We start from the raw sequence: 12,788 nt of genomic DNA, 5'->3' as shown, positions 1-12,788 counted from the left end.
GAGGGGGAGGAGGAAAGAGCCCTGGGCAGAAGGGAGCAAGGGAAGGCATTCTTTAGGAGCCTCTTTTCCCTGCATCCCCTGCCCAAAGCCCTCTGTCGCTGGGCATTCCTTCCCTTGCAGGAGGAAAAAATCAGGTCATGAACGGAGCTCATGTCAGGCAACCCCCCCCTTTTCAAATTCAAACAATTTTTTTTGAGAGAACATGCGCATTGTTTATATTCCAGAATGTATGTTTCATTTTTAACAATTTTTTTTGAGCGAACATGCGCATGGTTTATATTCCAGAGGCAGATGGAGCCAGGCTTGCACTTGCTTTCTGCAGAGGGAGAAGCTACAAATGTTGCAAACAATCAATGTTACATTTTTACCAATTTTTTTTGAGCAAATATGCGAATGATTTGTCTTCTTGAGCAGATACAGCAAGGGAAGCAAAGGGAAAGCTAATGTTGCTTTTAAAAGCATTAAAAAAATGCATGGCAATCACATCCTTTGCCTGGGACAGGGGCAGATCTGACCCAAAAGCCCACAGGTTTATAAAAAAAGAGAGAGAGAGAGAGGCATCTCTCTCCCTGCTTCAGCCGCTGAAACCCCTGTGCCTGGCTCTTTAAAAAGGGAGGACACTTCCCCCGATGCCCTGCAAACGTCACCATGACGATAGCTTGATTGGCAGCGGCCAATCTACAGAATGCATTCGATTTCTGTCAAAATGCATTCGATTTCAATTTGTAGTGGGCACTTGCTAACGGAGCGATTCGGGGGAGGGGCATCCGGATCATCCCAGTTCCCTCCATGTCTTTTAGGCCAGTATGAATGGGGCCGGGGTAAAGTAGTGTGTCTTGACTCAGGGTAAGCAATTTTTGGGAGACAAAATGGAGAGATAATCAGCTACCTGGAAGAAGGTGACTCTGTATTAAATGTAGGGGTGGGCAATATATGGCCACCAGTTTTGTAATTCTCAGAGCTCCCAGAGCCCCCATCTACATCCCCAGAAGAATGTTTTTCACAAAAAGTGAAGCAGTGCACTTCTGGAAGTGTCCAGGTACTTATCCAGGCACCTTTACATCAGATTGTGAGTACATAGCTTGAGGTTGTGGCTGTGTGTGTGTTTGTTTGCTTGTTTCTGGAGGAGTAAAAATAGGATTTATGTTTTTAAACCAGAAATGAACTTCTGACCCAGTTTCAGTTCTATTGTCAGGACGTGGTTTGTCCAATAGTGGGTTCAGGGAATGGGAGAATTGACCCCTAGTCTTTCCAAATTTGCCCATGCTTCCCAGTCAATTAGAATACATAGGATTCCCAAGCCAGCCCAATTTATTTTAGGATGTCATGCAGAAAACTTTACAAGCACCTTCCCTCCCACCCCCCAATACTTGGCAGTAACATTCAATAAGAACAATTTAATTAATGCTGCCCTTTGATGGCACCCAAGGTCTGCCACCCGAGTTGGCTGCCTCGATCTGCCTAATGTCTGGCTTATTCCTACTCACCTCATAGATGTAGTCAAGGATTTCCAAGACAGTGAGGACACTGGCTCCGATGAAGAGGCCCATTTGGCCTCCGATGTCCCCTAGCAGAGAAGGAATAATTTCAGCAATAATTTAACTGTTGGGGAGGGCTTTGCTGTGGAGAGGGTCCAAGTGGCAGATTACTGCCACTGTGTTGGATGTTACTGAAATGGTTTAGGAGAGGAACTGACTGAATGGACAGTCTGGAGGAATAACTTGGAAAAATTACTTTTTTGATTAGGGGAGAATTTGAGAGGGGGATTGCTGGCTGGCTGGAGCTTTCTGGAAGTTGTAGTTGAAAAAATGTAACTTTTCCAAGCCCTGGACTTAGGAAAAATAAAGTGGGTGATACATTCTCCATTTCCCTTGAGGCCAATCTCTTATTCTTTTCCATAGATATGAGAATTTTGAGGCTTTCCATGTTTCAGATTGAAAAATTAAATGCTCTAACTGGAGAAGGAGAAAGAGAAGCAGGCATGTAGGAAAGCAAAGCAGGCAGCTGGTGTTGCAAAGATACTGTTCTGCTGGTTGAGGAACAAGTAGTGGAGATTATGACTCCTGAATTATGGTTTGTCCTGTGGAAGATTCTAGAAGTTAGAGCAGGCTAAAAGAGTGAGCTACTGGGCTGCTCTTTGTCTTCCTTGCTATGTTGAGGGATCAATAGTGATGGAGACCAGAGCTGTCCAAAGGGGTAGTATATAGAAGGGACCACCTCATTCTATAAAGCAGGGGTGAGAATGGTGCCGCTGCCCAGATGGCATCTTCCCTCACCATTTACTATATTGGTTGGGGCAGATGGGAACAGCAGTCCAACATCTGGAGGGCCACACATCAGCCCTGCTATAATGTCTTGGAGTTGGGTGTGGCATTGCTTCTCAGTTGGACCAACCAAATATTGAGCCAAGACCATGACTTTCTCTGGATAAACGTGACAATTTGCCTGTAGTGTTTGTTGACTTTCCTGTATACTCATCTTCCTATCTCAAAGCTCACATTGCCTCCAGAATATTAGCCCTAGCACATGGATGGTATGAGACAGAGGGCTAGTTGACTCACCCAGAAGCCCTGCCAGGTTGTATGCCTTCTTCTGCTCAATCGATTCATAGTTTAGTGCCTCAAAGAAGATGTCCAACACCAAGAAATTCTCCCTGAGAACATTGGGAATGGTAAGAAGTGAGAAATATGGAGAGAAAGGATTTGTAGCCTGAGATTTCCTATATACTACCACACTGTCTCTCACTGCGCCCATATTTTTAACAGTTTGCTGTCCTTCAACAGCCAAAGAGGTCCACCTACTGGCTCCAGATACAGGTGGGAGCATGACTTCATCAACAATGAACCACTCACCGGATGTAGGTCTCATTGCGGTTGTACTTGCGAGCCAGGTACCGGGCTGATCCCTTGTTGGGAATGCGCACCATAGAGATCTCTTTGCCATAGCGTGTCATGTTGCAAGGTGTGGGACAGACACAACGTTCCTGGGAATCTTCCACAGCTGTATCTGTGAGTGTAATGGCATGTACAAGGCATGATAGAGATGCTCTGGAATCTCACCAAAGAGTACCACCAACCACCCATCCATAATATGGGAAAGAGAACCACAGTCTATGAGATAATCTCTTATGGTCTAATTCAGAAATAGATAACATAAAGGATGGAAGTAGCACCTCAGAGGTCTTCACTGTGGCCTAGAATTCCATCCAATAAATCTGCAGCTCAGGCATTCACCACATGGGGAAATGGGGATTAAGGTGAGAAAGGTACATGGGGGCACACACAGTGGGACTGAAGCAAGGTTACACCACCTCATCTGACTGTCACTAGGGGAGGCAGGGGGTACAATGAGACATCATCAGCATGTGGGGAGGGGACATTTGTTTTAAAGCATTTTAACTCTTTTAATCTGTCTTTTTAACCTGTATGGTAAATTGTTTAATATGTTTTTAGCCTTTTAAAATCATTTGAATTATTTGTAGTGTTTTAAATTACTCTTCTGAATGGTTTTATTGGACGCTGCCCTGAGATCTCTGGATAGAGGACACACATCCATACATTAATGCACTCTTTCTCATTCACAGTCATTCTCTCCCCCTCATTGTTCTCTCACATACACTCCCACTCTTTTCTTTTCTCTTGCCATATTCTCCAATCCATCCATTCACACACACCAATGCTGTCCTTCACACAGATACTAAGGTGTTGCTTTCCTAGCTGTTCAGCTGTTTTCTGATCAGCTGAGTAATAGGATGGCAGGTGGGTCAATGGGAAGTTCTGCATGTCATGCTGGGTAGCTTAGGTTCATGGCCCCAGTGGAGCAGGGTTTCCTTGCCCTGTGCCTTTCCGAGTGGGGTCCCAGTGGACTGACTGATGAGGCTTTGTAGGACAGAACTAATCTGTGAGCTGGAGGCTCCCTACTCTTGTCTGAATGCTAAATATTCCAAGTATTTAGCTGCTCTCACCAAAGTCCCAAGAGCTCCTCTTGGGTTTTACTATCTGGTTTTTCCAAGTCTGCTCCACTCTGGGGCACAATAGTTAGAGAAATACTTACCTAGTGTGTGGTCAGCACATTCAATGTAGACATTGGGTGAGCAGATGGTCTCATTACCTGACAGAGAATGAGCCAGTTAGTAAGTTACTTAATTATGTCCTCCTCACCCAAATTTGAGGGCATACTATGAGTGGGTGGCAGGAAGAGAAGAGGCTGCAATTGTTGGTGATTGGCTAGGATTACAGACAGAAAGTTTTTTCTTTTTTATGCTGCCTACTAAGGGCCTGTTGACAAAAGTGAATGGTGAGGGAATCCAGCTTCCTTGGGAATCATCAATCATGTTTCTGCTGGCCGGTAGGCAGTAATGTCATAAGAAAGGAAAATCCAAACTTAAGGATTCCAAGTGGCAACATGGGTCAAATCTAAATACTGTATAGGCATGCTTAGGGCAGGCCCATTGATATAAGTAGGACATACACTCTGCATAGATATTTGTCATGTTGACTTATGCAGGTTTGTAAGCTATATAGCACTAAGTGGGAATCACCCCAATGAGAGGAATGTGAAAAAGATTCCATTGGGTTCAGAGCTTGGGTCAACAGGAGTGCTCCCTCTAGACTGAGGGGCTCAGTGACCCAGCTCAGAAAGGCAATAACTTCCATAGGAGTAACAAAAACAACATAAAATCCTACTTTTGTCAATAAAATTCCAGTTCATCTGATGCAGGTAGAGATATACCTCAGTTAACAAAGTTGATGTATTTCTGGACATTACTTCTTAAATGGAAAATTTAGTACTGGAGGCAGAAATAACATAGAAAAAATAGGGATACGTTCCTACACCACAAATCCAGTTGACCATGTTTCAGCAAATGTTTTACAAAAGCCTAACAATATGCACATGTAAAATGAAGTCAATGTATCAGGCAGTCCTTGCATAAGTAAACAAAAACATTTCGAACATTCTACAGACCACTTGAAGGCTTCTTCCAAAATACATCCAGGGATGGCTTTTACAGCCTCCACTTTTCTTATAATTTCCATTTTGGTGACTAAACTTATAGATCTATGTGTTTGTTTTTCTAAAACATACTTTGGGGGAGTTGGTAAGACAAGCTCATTTGCTCTCCCCTTTTCTCTCTGTTTTGCTACTGTTCATTCATGCTTAGTAAGGGATTCTGGAGGCAGCTGTTTATATTGCCTGATGTAGGCAGGTAGACAGGCTTATAACAGGATCAACTAGACTAGAATCCTGTTCATACCCAGCTCAAGCTTTGTCTGTTGCATTGTTTACTGCAGATGTTCTGCTGCAATGCAACACCAGAAGTCTGCGTTTCTCCAGCCCTCCTTCACCATCTTCCCGGTGATGACACTACTTAAAAATTTCCAGCTAGGCAGAGAACAAGGAGGAGAAGTGGACTGGGCTGTAAAATGCCTTTGAAAGTGGAGCTTCATTATCAGAGGTTTTGTTAACTGAGATATGGCTGTGGTGAGAAGCTCTGAGAAGGCTGTGGGGAAGATGAAGGCAGTCCAGAATGAACTAGAAGAGAAGACCTCCGATCCTATAGGTTATGATAGAGGAGGCAGAGCTCAGAAATGGCAGCAGTAGCACTAATTTGTTATTGTTAAATTGCCAACAAAATCTGATATGTTAACATTAAAATATTGGGTGGTTTTATTGGTTTTATTCACTGGTTGGCTCATTAAATGATTTTTAAAAATCATTTAAATCAATGAAAAATGGCCAGTAGTGAATTAAAGTAATGAGTGGGAAATGTATTGTCACCATTTAATAATCAAAATAATACATTTTATATTTGTTGCTGGAAATCTCAGTGACTAAGGGGTAACAAATTAACACTTCACCAATTATTTCCAAGCCCTGGAGGAGACACAGTGTCATTATTATTTTTCTAAGGTGCCCAAATGCCTGACTGTAGTCACTATGGAGACAAGGAAGGTCACGTGTCTGGAGCAAAGCTCTAAGCTCTGGGCAAGTAAAGTCATACTGACCTGGGGCTTGTGAAACAAAGGTATTTTTTTCCAACTTTGATAAGGTACTTATCCTTAAAGACAGTGGGCTCAACAGAGTATGAGGGTCAAAGACTAGGTAGGTGTAAAGAAACATCCTGCAACCTGGCACCCTCTAAATATATTGAACTGGAAAGGGATGATGTGTTATAGTGCAACACATCTGGAGGATGCTAGTTTAAATAAAGCTGGGATACAGAGTACAAAGGCTTGCTACCTTCAGAGCTGGCTTTGCTCCCGTGTCTTTCATATTAATATGACACAGAAACATTTATCAGATGAAGGTTTTCCCGGAAAATGAAAGTGTGATGGGAAAAATCTCATGGTTTTAATTGTTGAATGCAGACTGTTTCATTCAAGGATGGGGGAGAAGGGGATTAATAGTGTAATGCACAAGGCAAAATGACTTTTTCTAGCTTATACACAAGGAAGCCCCAGTGTTAGAAGGCAACTGGAGGTGCATGGGGTTAAGGCAGGGAAAGGTCAACTCACCTGGCATATGAACCATGCGGCACTGGCAGTTCCGCACCACGGCTTCCTTCTCGCACTGCAGCCTACAAGCGGCGATGCTGTAGCTCTCATAGCCAGGCAGTATCTGTTCCCCCTTCACACTGGCCCGGCAGCTCCCCCACGGCTGGGGCAGATACGTCAACTGCAGGAGAAGGGATGCAGGCTAAGTGCCAAGACAAACCAGTACCCTGGCCAACTGGAAAGCCAGGGAAACCTCTCCCAATGCAGCTCTGGGAAGAACATGGAAAAGTTCCTTTTTTTTTTTTTTTTGGCCATGCTGCTTGGGGATTCTGGGGGTCAGAGACCAAACTGTGGCTTCCTAAGACTGTATTTTTCTGCAGCTTTGAGAATTTCAGGGGAGACCTTTGCTCAGTCCCAATATCCTGATAGGGAGGTTTTGTAGGAATGTAGAAAGTCTTCTCAGTGGCTTCTCTTAGTCCCAAGAGCTCCCTTCCTAGCTAGGATGGCCCTGCTCCTTGATGTTCTTTTGTCAGCAGGTTCCATTCAAGGACAGGGGCAGAAAGAGACAAAGTGCTTGCCTTAAGAACACAGGACCTTTTTATTCCAACAGACTTTTTGGAACTGGTTATGAGGAAGGGGCTTTTGATAGTCTACTGTACTGTTTTTATTTACTTTTTTTGTCTTTTTAAAAGAAGTGTTTTAAATTTGTTCTTAATTCTGTGGATTGCTTCATTTTGTTCTAGTACATGAGGTTTTTTTTAAAACCTATATCTACACATACAGTGCAGTGGTTTCAGTGCTGGACTAGAACACGGGGAGACAAGGGTGCAAAGTTTCCTAACTTTGCCTGGGAAACCCACTGGGTGACCTTGGCAAAGTCACACTCTCTCAGCCTCAAAGGAAGGCAAAGGCAACCCCACTCATGAACAAATCATGCCAAAAAAACCATGTGGTAGGTGCATCTTAGGGTCACCATAAGTCAGGAATGACTTGAAGGTACATAACAATATTTTTATGTAATTTCTAATAGTTGCCAATTTGAGTAATTGACCTTGGGTTCCAGCTTTGTGGAAAAGGTGGGACATACATAAACCCAAGAAGAAAAAGTATAATTTTCCAAGCTCTGGCCCTTGACAAAGTCCATCTTTCAGTCTCTCCACTGCACCCTCCCTTCCCATACCCAACAAGCTCTGCTGTAAAGTAATCCTCATGGTGCCTGTTTGTCGCTCCCATCAGTGTGAAAATTCAATCCTGTGCCTGAGGCATCATCTGTGAACTCCATATTAAGGCTGGAAAGAAATATAGTTACATCCACATCTTACCAATTTGCTTGACATTTCAGAGTCAAGTATGCACATTTTATTATACTCTCACTATGGATTTGTGAAATGAATCTGTGTTTTTGTTCTACCATGAAATAGGGTAGATCTTCATAGAGAGCCACCATGTAATGGCTAAACATCTGGGCTGTGGAAGCCTCCAGTTCAAATCTTATTAGCAACTGTGCCCTCTTTCAATAGCCACAGAAGAGTCAATATTGTCATAACCTCAGTCAGAGCTTGAGAAAGTTACTTTTTTGGAACACATCTTCTAGAATTGTCCAGCCAGCATGGACACTCTGGGAGAAGTACTGTAATAATAATAATAATAATAATAATACAAAATAACTTTTCCAAGCTCTGACCACAGCACCTATTCCCTTCCCAAGATGCAATCTGAGGTTAATAATAATATTGATCCAACTCACAAGGCTGTTGTATAAGTGTTCATGTGATTATACGTACAGTACCTTTAAAGTTAGTGTAATATAATGATCTGAGTGTTGGACTAGGACTCCAGGAGACTAGGGTTTGAATTCCTGCTCATACATGGGAACCCACTAGATGACTTTGTGCAAGTTACACTCTCTCAGTCTCAGAGGAAAGCAAAGGCAAGCCCCCTCTAAACAAATTATGCCAAGAAAAATCTGTGATAGGGTTGCCTTAGTTGCCATAAGTCAGATATGACTTGGAAGGAACACAATAATAAAAAACCTTTAAAACATTCTTATCTATTATCTGGACCTTGAATGCTTGAAATATGCAATGTGAATCCTAAATATGAATAGTAAAAAAAGCCAAGGATTGGTTTGTACATATCTCTAAGATCAATACCTAACTCAAAAAACTACCTGCTGTGACCAATCACCTCCCCTTGCAGACGGTGACAGAATGCAAAGAAATGAACCTTCAAATAACAACATGTTGATTTTGTCCTTTTTTTTTTTTTAGAAAATGGTGAATGTTTTTTCTTTCATTGTAATGCCATGGAGTTCTTTGAGCCTAGAAATGAAGCTTTTGATGAATAATCAGTGTTCCCACTCGGCTGGAGGGAAGGAGGATTGGTTCATTCGCATATGCCATTTCATTGATATGTATGAAAATGTTCAAACTGCCCACTGCCTGATGCTGATGCTGAGCTAAAATTAAAACAAAGCAAGGTGGCATTAGTGGGGTTTAATCTGAATGGGGTGGGAGGAGGGAAAGGAGGCACAAAATTGACACAGTTCAGTGCAATGAATATAATGTCTGATCAAAGGATAAATTTTAGAAAATGGCATCTTGGATTAGATTTTTTTGCTCCCTGATTGAAATCACCATGCATAATTTACTCCAGTAGCAGGAATTGTTATTTTACCATCTCAGGCTTCTCCTCTGACCCCAATTGTCAGCAAAGAGGCAGTCAGTAAGACACCTCCTTGAGGGCCATTAATAATAACATCTTTGGTTTTTCCCCCCTCTTAGAGCATATTTACACTACAAAATTATATTGTTTTTATACAGTTTTAACCTTCAAGGCTTCCCCAAAGAATCCTGGGAACTGTAGTTTGGTGAAATTTTGACATTTCTTTTTCAGAGAAAAAGAATCACAATTGTTGGCACTGGGGGGAGGGGAGGTATCACCATTAAAATAGTTTAATCCTGTAGTAAATATGCTTCTTTCAAAGGGGCTTTAAATACTAAAACAATCCCCTTAAAACATCTGCAAACATTTCAGTGCTTACACTGATGGTGCATTAGAGGTAGTTTGAAAGCTGTGGAGTGGAGTGTATTGAACATCTCCACCCCCCAAAAAAAGCTGTCAGCAAGGAAATTCCCCTACAACAAAGAAAGTTTTGCTTAAAATATCCATGTGGGTCCATTGTATGATCCATTAAGTGGAATTCACTATGGTGTCATACATCTGAGCTTCTGCATGAAATTGGATGGGAGAGACTTTTTGATTGTTCAGTGAAATTCTCTGTGGAAGCAATCCTTCCCCTTCCCAATTAATCTGGTTGATATTCCAGGGATATCACATGTATGCTGTATTGGCATTTATGACTAGATACTTTAAGGATCTTTGAATAACATGTAACCAAAGACACTACAGAGGATCTCACCTTCAACAGCTGATAGGGTACTGTAGGACTATTTTATAAAAGGCAAAGGCATATCTCCCTGTGGAAACCAGGTGCTTTGAACACTGATTTCTGAAAGCTGCATCTGACATAGTCACTGGTACAGGATTTGAGGAGCTGTAGTCCTAATAATCTGGAGGGCCAGATTATTTCCAGCCCTTTCCAGCATACACCTCTTACCACTGGTAGACATCTCTCCCCCATTTCCTGACTAACTTTTTCTATAGTTGGAGGTCCTCCCACATCCTCCCCCATGGCCCTTACCCGTTGTTCTTGGCAGGAGACAAACGTTTGGAAACCAGGAGAGACTCCAAACCCCAACTGGTGGATGTAAGGTGGCTCGTCCTGGCTGTGGATCTGTACCCGAATTCCAGCTTCAAATGATGTCTCATCTGCATTGGGAAGCAATGGTGTCATAGCTGAATGAATCCATACCCAAGAAATACAATGGGTATAACATATTCATGCTCTCCTTTACATTTATACATTGTGACACCTTCCAACCACTATGAAAGCAGCTCTGTTCCTGCCATATTAAGGGGACCTATTAGTTCTCAAATATTAAAAGCATTAATAAAACATACTGTTCAATTATTCTTACATATTACAATATTTAAGATTACACATATGCACCATTCAAGGCCATGGGGGTTTGGATCTTCCAACCATTTAATGTAAAAATTTTATATGTTTTTAATCTACATGCACTTTTACTTGTATTTCCATTTATCTTGTAAGCCATCTGGAGTCCTATTTTGGAAGAAAGGCAGGGTAAAAATAAAGCAATACAATACACAACAGATTTTGATGTGTTTGAAGTGATGGTATGTACAAACTGGTGATAGATATTGTAACTATAATTGGATGGCATTGTGTTTCAGTTATGGATGCATAGCCTAGACTAGTTAGTGTTACTGATCTCTGCCTGCCCCATATTTAGTAAGACTACACAGTCTTATGTAAGACTACGCAAATGCTCCCCAGCCCACCTTAATAGTCAGTAGTCATATTCGGCAATGGAAGTCTGTTCAACTGCAGATTGAGGTGCAAGGAAGAGAATGTTTCCAGCTTCCTCCCATCAGTGAGTAAGGTTGCTACAATCAGAAGAAGGACCCATGTTGTAATTCCTGTTTGCAGTCTTTTTCGCTGATGGGAGGAGACAGGAAATATCTTCCTCTTTGCTCTGATCATCAGCTAATTAGAACTCTCTCACTCAGTTCAGCTGGGTTGGGGAAGGTTGGGCCTGGAGACATTACTTACATGTATACAGTCCTCCCTCTATTCTCATGGACTTGGGATCTGCACCCCTCAATTATCCATGGGGGGTGGTGGTGAAAGAAAGGGAGTTAAAATGGGGTGAGCTCCTGTGGAACCGCGCCTCCGTCCAGGCCAATAGGGCTTGAATATGCATGGTTTTTTTTTTTTCATTTTCGTGTGGGGGCGTCCAAAACGAATCCCCCACAAAAAAGGAGGGGTGACTGTATAACCAAGTGGCCAATGTTGAATAGCCCCAGCCATTTTTAAAAACCTATCATAGTAACTGAAAAGCTTGGGGAGAGAGAGATACGGCTACTGCTGTTGAGTCATTGTCTTCAGTGTAAGAATAGGGTGTATTGCTTTTGCTGTTAATTATATATTCTGCTCATCTTTAGTTAACTATGAGTTTACCAGAGGTAGCCACCCAGCTATCAGTCCATTTGCTTTACAGTCTAGACAATTATATAGCAAGAGAATTGGGGTAGGATGTTTAAAGACATGAATGAGAGCTCCTGAAATAATGACTCCAGAACACCCTCCTTTGGGCTTCCACCCAGTGCCACTCCAATTCTTACTGGTCTCTCTCCAGATTGGCAGATACTCCTCCTGCTGGATGTCCAACATGATTTCCAACCCATTGCCCATTCCACTCTGGCGAGTCACCCGTGGTTTGTTTCGGTCACCGTTGAATGTGTAGCATTTCCCATAGCGTGTGTAGACCTGTGGAGACAGGGCATATTAGAGGGAATTATCATGCCAAAACCTCAACAAGTAATCTTCATGCCAATGTTGATGGAAGGAGTAGGAAGCCTGCCCACTCCTCTCTGTTGGCTTTTTGGCTTGAAATTGGAATAATCATCCCTGTTATTCTGGCTCTTGGCTCATCCATCAGCCCGACAACATATCTCTTTGGCCATTCCTTATGGCTAGCAAAGTTTACATCAGTGATGAAGAACTTTTACCCCTCTAGGTGTTTTGTCCTATAATAACTCCTGTCAGCTCCACCCAGCATGGCCAATTAAGGTGCTGTGTGAACTGCTGCTCAAAACATTTGGTGATACAAAGGTTCTTCACCCAACCTGTGCATCAGTTGCTGAAAAATGAAAAATGAGGGGTGCTGTTGAACTTGCATCCTGCTGGAAGACTTCCCAAAAGGCAGTTAGTGTTCCAGATGCTTGACTAGATGGGTTTTTCCTCTTATCCAGCAGGGCTCTTCCTGTGTTCTTATACAATCCACCAGGTGGTCCCACCAGCTACTTCAATCATATCAAGGGATAGGCCACCTCAGTACAGTAGAGATGGGTATAAAACCCTGCATCAAGTCAGATAGTAGCAAGACTGTGAGAAGGTGATAGATTTAGCTGAGAAGGTGCTTGCATTTCTCAGAGAGTCAAATTACATGCCTGGCTGCTAGGATTTGCAGGGGCATCTGTCTGGGCAATGTGAGAAAGGCAATGCTGGAGTAGCTGGGCTTTCTATTGGAACCAGCAAAAATCCTCTCATGATTTTACATCATATGTCATGTTCCATGAAATCTGAGACATTTCAAATGTATGGAGAAAAGCTATCAGATCCTTAGAAATCAGAGAGTGGTGGAT

At 42.5% G+C, this 12,788-nt stretch overlaps 1 protein-coding gene across 3 annotated transcripts in view; it reads right to left on the bottom strand.

The window, feature by feature from the left end:
* The window catches only part of ASIC4 (acid sensing ion channel subunit family member 4), a 145,512-nt gene that overhangs the window by 21,478 nt on the left and 111,246 nt on the right, over nt 1-12,788 (bottom strand). For all 3 annotated transcript variants that reach the window (XM_042449921.1, XM_042449939.1, XM_042449931.1), the window contains exons 2-8: nt 11,766-11,910; nt 10,198-10,325; nt 6,516-6,675; nt 4,054-4,110; nt 2,853-3,006; nt 2,562-2,653; nt 1,488-1,567 (exon numbers count right to left, since the gene is read on the bottom strand). In XM_042449921.1, the coding sequence (XP_042305855.1) occupies nt 1,488-1,567; nt 2,562-2,653; nt 2,853-3,006; nt 4,054-4,110; nt 6,516-6,675; nt 10,198-10,325; nt 11,766-11,910 (816 nt within the window). The remainder of the gene's footprint in view (nt 1-1,487; nt 1,568-2,561; nt 2,654-2,852; nt 3,007-4,053; nt 4,111-6,515; nt 6,676-10,197; nt 10,326-11,765; nt 11,911-12,788) is intronic.

Source organism: Sceloporus undulatus, chromosome 1, assembly GCF_019175285.1.
Source record: "Sceloporus undulatus isolate JIND9_A2432 ecotype Alabama chromosome 1, SceUnd_v1.1, whole genome shotgun sequence".
NCBI classification, from domain to species: domain Eukaryota; kingdom Metazoa; phylum Chordata; class Lepidosauria; order Squamata; family Phrynosomatidae; genus Sceloporus; species Sceloporus undulatus.
Note: the sequence above shows the minus strand (reverse complement) of the source record. Positions and strands in the feature narration are given on the sequence as shown.